Source organism: Castanea sativa, chromosome 1 (genome assembly GCF_040712315.1).
Source record: "Castanea sativa cultivar Marrone di Chiusa Pesio chromosome 1, ASM4071231v1".
Lineage (NCBI taxonomy): Eukaryota > Viridiplantae > Streptophyta > Magnoliopsida > Fagales > Fagaceae > Castanea > Castanea sativa.
This window is the reverse complement of record NC_134013.1, coordinates 36,597,001-36,608,697: the sequence shown is the minus strand read 5'-3', so window position 1 is coordinate 36,608,697 and position 11,697 is coordinate 36,597,001. Positions and strand designations below refer to the sequence as shown.

Sequence of the window (11,697 nt, the reverse complement as noted above, 5' to 3'; positions counted from 1 at the left end):
CTCTTGATATTTTTCCCCCTTCTTAATGACATGTAATATAATTGAAACTAATTCCCTGAATGTTAATGATATCATGTAACACAAGATGATTATTACACCTGGGCCATATAGAAACTCTCTTGAAATTGTTTCGGAATTAAGTGCGTGGGTTTGTATTCACACACATACACTCCAGTAGAAACAAGCACAAATGTGCACGTGTGTTATCCTTTTGTCTCGTATGCTTTATGCTATGCAATAGGAATTCTTATAAAATTATAATATGTTTTTCTTGCAAACTTCGGAAAGCGTTGTTTTTAAATTAACTTATAGAAAGTTTGAGGAGCGTTTGAGTTTCCTGTTAAAATATATTGGAATTGATGTTTCACTCTTTTTGATGTCTTATATGTTCCCTTTAACAGAGATTTCAGAAATGTGCATATGCTGAAACAAAGTTGTTTAAAACTCAAGGCCGAGGGTGGGGACTTCTAGCTGATAAGGATATAAAGGTAATAGTTTACATACCTTTTATAAACTACTGCAATCATATAAATGTATCAGTTACGGTTTATTTGCTATTCTAAAATTATTTCATTCGCTCTGAAAAAATCTAGATTGACCCCATCGTAGCTAAGCTATGAATTTATTATTGCTGATACGTCGAAGTAATAGTTTGACAAATAACACTCATAGTAATAATCACCTCAATCCAAAATAATCAAAAGAATACATAGGTTTTGGTGACCAAGTGGAACTTTTAAAGAACTCCTTAAAACAAAAACCATGCTAAGTGTAACCAACCCCACAGGAAATCTTTCCACTGTAGAAGAAATAGTTGTTACAATCCAGAACTCTGCACTCCAAAGAACCCTCTGGAGGGATACTACCAAACAGATAGAGGCATGAAAGCTGTCAGTGGTTTGGGGGAAACTCACAGGAAGAGGTTTTCTGACAGTTTAGGCTTAAGGGAGTTAAGGCACTCTCAATGGTCTTAGAGCGGCTATCTCTCTCACTGAAAATTGTGCATTGAGGGGTATTTATATATAAGTTGAGGCTTAGGTTATGTATTTAAGAAAGATCAACAGTAATTTCTGCAAACTCACTCAAGAAAAGTTTCAGCCTGACTTTGAAGACTTGCTTGACCGACTTCAGGACTCGCTCATCACTCAAGCAAGTCTTCTTGAAGTTGACTCAATACTTAAACAATTTGCAATGTATACGCCCCTCATTTTAACATGTATTAGAATAGTAATTTGTCTACATAAACCTAACAAGCTCGTAAGAGTCTCCTTTGTTTATGTGCAAAGTTGTGACATTTTTTTTCTTTCTCAGTGTATCTCTGGAGAAATTAGTGTTATATGTATGTTGATGAGTAACTGGTATTTTGTATTTTCATGACTTTGTGTGTGCCTGAACTTATAAATGTTATAAAAGCATTCAGTGGAGTAGATTTATAAATTTCCATTTGTCTTAGAAAATTTATTCCTTTTATCCAATTCAGGCAGGACAGTTTATTATTGAATACTGTGGAGAAGTTATATCCTGGAAAGAAGCAAAGCGAAGATCCCAAGCTTATGAAACTCAGGGTAGAGCATAAATTTGTCAATTGCATGTCTATATTATTTTGATTTGAAAACCAGTTTCAACATTGTGTTAATTGATGCAGGTCTCAAGGATGCATTTATCATTTCTCTCAATGGTTCTGAATCTATTGATGCTACTAAAAAGGGAAGCCTTGCTAGGTTTATTAACCATTCATGGTTAGCCACTTGTGACAGAAGTTTAAGTTGAGACAATATATTTGTATAGACAAATTTGTTGTGCGTGAAGTTGACACTCACTATTTATTTATTTTTGAATGTTTTCAGCCAACCGAATTGTGAGACGAGGAAATGGAATGTGTTGGGAGAAATTAGGGTTGGAATATTTGCAAAAGAAGATATATTGAAGGGAACCGAATTGGGATATGATTACAATTTTGAATGGTATGGCGGTGCCAAGGTTCGTTGCCTCTGTGGTGCAGTAAGCTGTTCAGGATTTCTTGGGGCAAAATCTCGTGGGTTTCAGGTAAATTTTAATAGACTCAGTGGAGTTCTGAATTCAAATTTTGAAGAATGTGTTCTGCTCAGAGAATCTAAATCAGTGAAAAAAGGGAAACTTTCAGTTGTATGCAAATTATTGAGTCAGATGTTGATGTTATTTCCTTATTGATCCAGGACTTCTATCAATTTGCAAGTTCACTTTTAGGTGATAGTCTCTTAGTCTCATATGGTTTACAAACATGCGTTTATTATGCTAGGTTTTAAGTATTAATTTGTTCTTATTGAATGCTCCAGCATGAATTAAGTATATTCCATATTAACCTTGACGGTTCCTCAATCGGTTGAACAGTATTTTTAACAGTGCGGCTTGAATTATTATTTATTTTGGCATTAAGGAGGGGTAAAGGAAGATGAATTTCCTACGATGCATTTTTCCCACAATGCATTTCCTCGAAACCTGTTTGGGGCACTCATGGTTGTAGGCTCTAGAAGAGTATTAGAATGACTGGAAATCGTTTCTTTTCAGTTTGACATACGCTCTGGTAATTGAATTTGATTTTGGCTTGATTGATGGTGTGGAGATCAGCCTTTGAAGCTGATGTTTCGTATACTTTTTGATGCTGCAGTTGATAAGAATGCTTCTGTGGAATCATTATTGGATAGATAGGAGGTGGGGGGAGGAGGAGTTGGTGTGGAATTATAATGGAGGAAAAATGGTGAAAAGGAAAGATGTTTTAGAAAGCTAAGTTGCTTAGAGAAAAGAAAGAATTAACTAGCTCTTTAAGAGACACACTTTTGGAATAATACCTCATAGGTAGATTTCTTGGATTCAAATTCAACTTTCCCACCCCCCCGCAGAGGTGCTCTTGAATCTCTATGCTGGGTCGAACAATAGTGACAATGAAGGCAGCCTCGTTTATTTATAGTTACATAAGCAAGCTGTTGAGTTAGTTACAAGAACCCACCATGTGGCTGTCATGTGATTTGGCCAAAGCCTAACTAACTTCTCTAACTAACTAATAGGCTTTTGCAATTATCACTAACAATCTATCAGCTAACTAACTTTCTGTTACAAGTGATAAAGGCTATTAAAAGTAAAACCATAAATTACTTATTATACAACAGAAGCTATTAACCGATAGATTTTAAAATGGACTGCATCAGGACTGCCCCTCTTTGGAACACACTTGTCCTCAAGTGTGGCTTGTTGTAGGCTGATCTGGTTCATGATAGGGCAGCAAGTGATGTACATTGAAACTGTTAGAAATACGTAGATGATCAGGTAGCTTGACTTGGTAGACATTGTCATTGATCTTATGTAGTATAGGACAAGGACCAATCTTCTTTTGCTGCAACTTTGTATTAGGTCCAGCAAGGTTCCTCTCCTTGGTCAAGATCACCCATACTAGGTCACCTTCCTTGAAAATCACTTGCCTTTTCTTCTTGTCAGCTTGTGCCTTGTACTTAGCATTGATGGCCTCTATTTTCTTCTTAACGTCTGCATGTAGTTGTTGTATGAAGTCAGCTAACTCAGTGGCTTTCAGATGCTCTTTCTTGGGTAATGGTAAGCTTGACAAGTCAAGAACACTGGCTGGTTGCATCCCATAAACAATCTCAAAGGGAGAGTGTTGAGTTGTTCTATTGGTAGATGAGTTGTAGGCAAACTCTACTATAGGTAAAACATTCTCCCATTCCTTAGGTTTTTCCCTTACAAAACACCTTAGGAGGTTGCCCAAGCTCCTATTGACCACCTTAGTCTATCCATCCGTTGAGGATGGAAGCTGGTGCTGTATTGCTAGTCAGTACCAATTTTCCTCCACAAAGTCCTCCAGAAATGGGCAAGAAACTTGGCGTCCCTATCAGACACAATGCTGGTTGGAATTCCATGTAACTTATAGATCTCCCTGAAAAATAAACCAGCAATATTGGAGGCATCATTAGTCTTTTTGCAAGCCATAAAATTGGCCATCTTGGAGAATCTGTCCACTACCACTAGAATAGAGTTTGATCTTCTAGTAGTAGGGGGTAATCCAAGCACAAGGTCCAAGGCTTGTTAGGCATTGGAAGGGGCAGATACAATCCGGCATTGGTTGCTGTCCCTTTGCTTTGCTGACATATCATGCATCTTTGAACTAGTCTTCCCACATCCTTAAGCATGCTTGGCCAATAGAATTGTTTTTGTAGGAGCTGCAGTGTCTTCTCTCTCCCAAAATGGCCTTGGTTATGCACTTCAAGTAGAATCTTGTGCCTGAGAGAACATTTTGGAATACAAAGGAGCAGGCCTTTGAACAAGTAGCCATCTTGTAAGTTGAATCCAGGACAGGCAGCTCTGTTGCCTTGTTGCAAATTCTGCATAATCTGAAACAACTTGGAATCTTCCTTATACTGCTCCCTAAATGCCTCAAAGCCCTCAACTGTGTTGTGCATTAGCACTAATAAGGAAGATCTCCTGCTAAGACCATCTGCCACTCTATTAAGGACTCCAGCTTTGTGCCTTAAGCTAAAGTTGAACAGTTGTAGGTAGACATTTGGCATGCCGTTTGTTGAGGGTTGCTTGGCTGTTGAGGTGTTTAGAGCCTCATGGTCAGTATTTTTTTTATAGATAATCAGGAAACTTTTATAAATGATAGAAAAATGAGGAATACAAGACGTTCATGATGATGAACAAGAAGCAGTAAAAGGAACAAACAGCACAACAAACAGAGGGAAATCAGGAAACTAAGCTAAGGGAGGACAAAAACTCAGAGAGAGAAGAGCAATCAGTAAAACCCCAACACCGAGACCACTCAAATAGACTACAATGGCATAAAAGCTTTAACTCATCCAACATCTTCTCTTTGTCCTCAAAGGATCGACGATTTCGTTCCAACCACACAATCCACATTAGGCATCCCGGAACCAAGTTCCAAATGTCTGAGTCGTGCTTCCTAAGCCACTGATGCCAGCAAGATAACAAACCCGCCACCGATCTTGGCATAACCCAAAGAATACCACAGGCCTGAAGCATAAAAGTCCAAAGGGAGTGGGTAACAGGACAATGAAGAAGAAGGTGGTTAACCAACTCCCCATCACAACAACACATACAACACCTATTAGCCAAAGGGCGGCCCTTAAGCATTAGATTATCCACAGTACGGATCCGACCATGAGTAGCAGTCCACAGAAAGAACGCCACACGCTTAGGAATCTTTGGTTTCCAAACACCCTTCCAAGGAAACAAAGAATTCGAGGCACTCTGGATCGCATGGTAGTAAGACCGAGTGTCAAATTTACCATCCCCTTTTAGCCGCCAGTAAAGAGTATCTCTCCTATTACCCCGAGGAATATGAGTTTGGATAAGTTGAAATAGAGAATACGAAGCAGCCAACTCCCAATCTTCAAAAGCTCTATAAAACCTTAAATTCCACACTCTAACTGTACCCCCTTCTGGAATCCACAAAACCTCAGAGATACAAGCATCCTTGACCGCTGAACACACATAGAGCTCAGGATAGAGATCTTTTAGAGTGTTGTCACCAATCCACCTATCATGCCAGAAACGGATAGAGTGCCTTCACCCACTACAAAAGACAGATGCTTAGAAAAACTCTCCCACCCTTCATTAATGCTTCTCCGTAGGCCACACCCTTGAGACCTCCTGCAAACATTAGTCCTCCACCCCCCTTGACCCTCACCATATTTAGTGGAGATAACTCGCCGCCAAAGATGGATAACTTCATGACCATATCTCCATAGCCATTTTCCTAAAAGAGCTTGATTAAAAGGCACCACCCTTCTTATCCCCAAACCATTCATCTCAATGGGTAAACACACCTTTTCCCAAGCCACCAAAGGATATTTGAAACACTCCTCAGAAGACCCCCAAAGGAAATTCCTCTGAATACTTTCCAATCTAGCCGCCATAACTTTAGGACTAGTAAAAAAGAGATAAAAAATACGTTGGGAGACTTGAGAGAGTACTCTTTAGCAACATGAACCTACCACCCTTAGATAAATAGAGATCTTCCGCCTAGAAAGCTTCTTCTCCATTTTCTCCAAAATAGGATTCCAAATTGAGGCTGACTTAAAAGAAGTTCCCAAAGGCATCTCCAAATATTTCATAAGAAAATTGCCTACTCTACGATGAAGAATATTAGCCAGAGCATCTAGATTATTCACCTCCCCAACATGGACAATCTCACTTTTCCCTACATTGACCTTCAAACCCATAAAAGCCTGAAAACACGACAACACCAACCTTTTGGACAGTAGCTGTTTCCTAGAGGCATCACAAAATAAGATAGTGTCATTAGCAAATAGTAGATGGGAAATATTCACACCAACAGAGTTCCCAGCTCCCACATGAAAACCTCGAATAAGATTACACTCCTCTGTCTTCTTCAAGAGTCTACTTAAAACCTCCACTATCAAAAGAAACAAAAGCGGGGAAAGTGGGTTCCCTTGTCTCAACTCACAAGAGCTTCTAAAAAACTCTTCAAGGGATCCATTAACCAAGACTGAAAAACGGACAGAAGAAATGCAAGCCTTAATCCACCCCCTCCATTTCAACCCAAAACCCATCCGGTCCAACAAATAAAACAAGGCCTCCCAGTTCACATGGTCATAAGCTTTTTCAATATCTAGCTTGCAAGCCACACCCGGAATTTTGCTCTTCAACCTGCTATCCAGTCATTCATTTGCAATAAGCACTGAATCTAGAATCTGCCTTCCGCCAACAAACGAATTTTGAGTCTCAGAGATGAGCTTATCCAAATCTACCCTCAACCTATTAGCCAACACCTTGGACAGCAACTTGTATACACTACCCACCAAGCTGATGGGGCGATAGTCCTTAAGGTTAACAGCATTACACTTCTTAGGAATTAAAGTGAGGAACGAAGTATTCATAAACCACTCAAACACAGAGTGCCAATGAAAGTTATCAAAAAATTCCATTACATCATTTTCCACAACACTCCAACATTTTTGAAAGAAATCCATTGTGAAACCATCAGGACCAGAGGCTTTATCACCCTCCATCTCCCTTAGTACCTGGATGATTTCATCCTTCGTGAGGTTCTTCTCTAAGGATAACCGCTCATCCTCTTCAATACAAGCAAATTCTAGCCCATCCATAGTAGGATGTCCCGCCATAGTTTCCTTATACAACCCTTGATAAAAGAGAACTATCTGAGAGCGCACATCAGACTTATCCTCATAAAGAACACCATCCACCTCAATCCTTTAATTTGATTAGCTTTTCTATGAGAGTTTGCTAATCTATGAAAAAACCGAGTATTATTATCGCCCTCCTTCACAAACAAGGCTTGAGACTTTTGCCTCCAGGAAGTCTCCTCAAGAGAAGCCAATTGTTCTATGTCTCCTTTGAGATGAAGACGCCGAATCTGATCCTCATCTGAAAGACTTACTAACTCCTCTCTCGCATCTAAACCCAACAGCTCAGTCAGCATGTTCTTCTTTCTAAAAGCCAAATCACCAAACTCCTCCCTGTTCCACTTTTTTAAGTCTCCTTTCAAAGCCTTCAGTTTTTGAGCCAAGATGAAACTTGGAGAGCCCTCAAAACTGTAACCATCCCACCATAGCTTAACTCTATCAACAAAACCCTCAGCTTTCAACCACATGTTTTCAAATTTAAAGGCACTTCGACCATGTTGAACAACACCAACTTCCAACAGAAGGGGGCAGTGGTCTGAGAGAACACGAGGAAGCACCCGTTGGGATACATTCTCAAAGTGCTCCTCCCAATCAAGAAAAATCAAAGCCCTGTCAATTCTTGACATAGAGGGAAGACAAGAATCTCTAAACCAAGTGAAGGAGGCCCCCTCTTAAGGTAAATCAACTAAAGAATTATTCTCTATAAAATCCGAGAATGCGAACGTAGCAGGGCTAAAAGACTCACAGCCAAACCTCTCACTTAGGAACTTGATGATATTAAAATCACCTACTAGACACTAGGCCGTGGGCCACCTGGTGCACACCTGAGATAACTCCTCCCACAAAGGAGGCCGCTGTCCATTGTCATTAGGGCCATACACACCTGTGCAAGCCCAAACAAAATCATCCACCACTCTCAATAATATACTGACAGAAAACTGTCCAACAATAACATCCAATTTCTCAAAAACCCTCTTATCCCAAATCAGCAAGACCCCATCCGAAGACTGCATAGCGTCCAAAATAGCCCAATCTATGAAAGGACTACCCCATAAACTCCGAACAAAGGCAACGTCGATAGAAGATACTTTCGTTTCTTGAAAACATACAATATCGCACTTCCACTCTTTGAAAAGGTTCTTACAAACCTCTCTTTTCCGGGGATTGTTAAGCCCCCTTACATTCCAAGAAAGAAGTCGTAAAGTCATTTAAAACTACGGACAACCCCCAAATCAGTCGAAGAAGCTCTGCTCCTACTCCTTGAATTGACGCCATCATAATTAACATAGGAAATGAGCCCCTTAAGCTCCCTGAGGCCTCGTGACCCTGAGTTTGCAGGTTGCTTAGACACCCCATCGTCATTCACTTTGAGGCATTCCTGTTCCAGGATACGAAAGAGAGCCAAACAGTGAGCTTCATGTTTCACAATAGGGAAACCCACCATTTTGCAAAATTTTTTCATCAACTTGGACACCCAAACCGAGGGTGGACCAGACCCAGTCATACCCACACTGAGACAGAGGTTCACAAACCAACACGCAATTCTTTCTCTCCACTGCTATAACCACTGTCAACCACCCCACTGGACTCCCATGGAAGAATGTGAAGCCCAAAATCTGACTAATATTCCCCAACTAAATCCACCTCTTCTACATGAACTTCCCCTTCCCCAAACTCAGCTTCCATCCTATTACCCAAATCTGGAAGAGGAAACAAACTATTTTGCACCACCGGTTCACTCCCTACCATTTCCGAGTTTATCGCCAAGTCTCTGGTGAACCCAGTCCTGAAAACCAACACCTTGAGTCACCTCGGTACCGGGGCTCGTGAACCCAGAAAAAGCCATGCCGGCGTCGAGCTTAGCGGTATCGGAACTACAACCAGTCTCCGATTCTTTTCTGGTCACTGGGTCACCACACGCAGTTGTCGTCACTTGTCTCTCTAACGGAAGCTGGGTCTCCAACGGCTTCTGACCTTGAGACACCGGCATTTGGGCATCGTGATTAGACTTAATACTCTGAGAGTGGGCTGGGTTTAACAGCGTTGGACTTTGGCAAGGCCTCCAAACTAATTTGGGCTTGGCTGAAATAAAAGGGCTAGGGGGAATAGACTGATGTTCAATGGGCTTAATAGGTTTTAAAGGTTTTGGGCCCGCTTCATTAACCTCAGACCACACTATAGCCCATCTCCCATTAAACCCATGCTCCAAATGCATAAAAATATCCAAGGATAGCTCAGTTTCCAACCCGTGACTTTCAATTTCCTTAAACGTTGACAAACCCTCCAACTCGAGGAGCTCCCTCTGTCCTAGAGTACTACCCTTGCAGGAATCACGGTTGTCACGGCTGAGATCTGACAGAAGCTTCGCTCCAAGCTGCTCCCTCTGTCCTAGCATCCTAGGATACTTTTCTTGCAGGTATTACGGTTGCGATCTGACAAAATCTTCACCCTACCCGATTCAAATTTCTTCTTTCCTTTGTTTCCTCCATCACTGGTGTTTTTCCGTTTCCCCGCCACCACCAACGCATATGAGGTTGAGGCATCTCTTTTGGGATAACCTGAGGTTGCTTTGCCTATAATTTTTGCATCGCCATGGTTATGAGGTCTATCAATCCCCACCGCCGCCTTAGCCTTTGGTACACTCTGTATACTATGAGGCGCTCCCTGACTAATAAGAGAAGCTGGTTTCAAAATTTTCCTCAGGTTTAGGCCAAAGTCACGCCAGCCACAACCCAATCTTCCCTCAGGTATTACAATATTCCCCTTCTGTTGACCATGAAGAAGTTCAGAAACCATGAAAAACGTGCCATGGGCGTTGGACCCCAATTGAAGGATGAAAACAACCTCTCCCTCTCTAACCATTCTTGCATAATGACCAGGTTTTAGCTTTGAATTTAATTCCTCCAAGGGGAACAAAAATCGGTTTGCACTCTCCTTCCCCAGAAAAATAGAGAGCATAGAAGTATGGCCTCTCTCGAAGATCCGTAAAGAGAAATAAGAACCCCCTTCCTCTACGGAAAACTCAAACGTTTTGGATTCAATAAAGAAAAAACGTGGAACCACCCATTGCAAAGATTAAAATTTACAAAGTATCCAAAGCTAGACAACTTTGAATCTCATAATCTGTGAACTCAAGCACCTAATCCCCAAACCTCCCAATGTTTTATTGCTTGTACTATGGCATAGAATTCCACATCATAGGTGCTGTAGTTGAGCTTGGCTGAATTGAGTTTTTCATTGAAATAGGCCATTGGCTTGCCCTCTTGACTGAGAACACCCCCTATGCCAACTCCAGAAGCATCACAATCCAATTCAAAGATCTTTTTAAAGTCAGGAGCTTGCAATACTGGTGTTGCAGTAAGGGCAGCTTTCAAGGACTCAAAACTCTGTTGCTTAGCCTCGTCCTATGAGCTTGAGACAGTTAGTGAGTGGTGCTGCAATTGTGCTAAACCCTTTGATGAATCTCCTGTAAAATGTAGCTAGCCCATGGAAGCTTCTTACTTCAGCCATAGATCTTGGAACAGTCCAATCTAGAATGGCCTTAACCTTCCCCTCATCCATTGCAATTCCCTTATTAGTCACCACATACCCAAGAAAACCTACCTTACTTACTGCAAAGGTGCATTTCTCGGTATTTGCATAGAACTTATCCCTTCTTAGTAACTCAAACACAGATTGCAAATGATTCACATGATCATTCAAAATCTTGCTATATAAACTACAGCACATACACTAAGCAAAGGCTGCAACATTTGACTCATTACTCTCATGAAAGTAGTGGGTGCATTAGTAAGACCAAAAGGCATGACAAACCACTCATATAGCCCACTATGAGTCTTAAGGGCAGTCTTCCACTCATCCCCTGGCTTAATCCGAATTTGATGATAGCCACTTCTAAGATCTATCTTGGAAAAGATTTTAGAACCAGCTAGACAGTCAAGCATATCATCTAGCCTAGGTATAGGAAACCGATATTTGATTGTGATTTTGTTAATGGCTCTACTGTCAACACACATTCTCCAACTACCATCCTTCTTAGGGGTTAAGAGGGTTGGTACAGCACATGAACTAATACTTGACCTAATATATCCCTTGTCCAATAGTTCTTGCACTTGCCTATTAAGTTCATCCTTTTCCATTGGTGTCATCCTCTAGGCAGCCCTATTAGGCAATTCAGTAGGTAATTCATTAGGGAAGACATCCTCAAATGACTTGATCAGCTCCTTTATAGATTGAGGCACTATCATAGCATCTAACTCTAATGCAGCCAATAACATGTAAACCACACCGGTTACTAGAGTTTCTTGTGCAAATTTCTTGACAATAAGCAAAGAATTAGGCTGTACAGTAGTAGGAGTTTTAAGAATCACCTTTTCTTTCATGGGCAGTAGGATGTAATGCTGTCCATCCTTGTATAGGCTGTAGGTGTTCTTCCTTCCATCATGGTTGGTGTGCCTATCATACTGCCAAGGCCATCCCAACAGCAAATGGCATGCTTTGAGAAAAGAAAGAATTAACTAGC

The 11,697-nt window shown here is 40.9% G+C and overlaps 1 protein-coding gene across 10 annotated transcripts in view; it reads left to right on the top strand.

Moving 5' to 3' along the window:
* The window catches only part of LOC142622065 (histone-lysine N-methyltransferase ASHH1), a 42,879-nt gene that overhangs the window by 17,473 nt on the left and 13,709 nt on the right, over positions 1 to 11,697 (top strand). For 6 of the 10 annotated variants that reach the window (XM_075795485.1, XM_075795480.1, XM_075795479.1 and 3 more), the window contains 4 exons: positions 402 to 488; positions 1,481 to 1,565; positions 1,646 to 1,739; positions 1,848 to 2,048. In XM_075795485.1, the coding sequence (XP_075651600.1) occupies positions 402 to 488; positions 1,481 to 1,565; positions 1,646 to 1,739; positions 1,848 to 2,048 (467 nt within the window). The remainder of the gene's footprint in view (positions 1 to 401; positions 489 to 1,480; positions 1,566 to 1,645; positions 1,740 to 1,847; positions 2,049 to 11,697) is intronic. The other 4 variants (XM_075795488.1, XM_075795481.1, XM_075795487.1 and 1 more) reach the window with 1 other exon arrangement.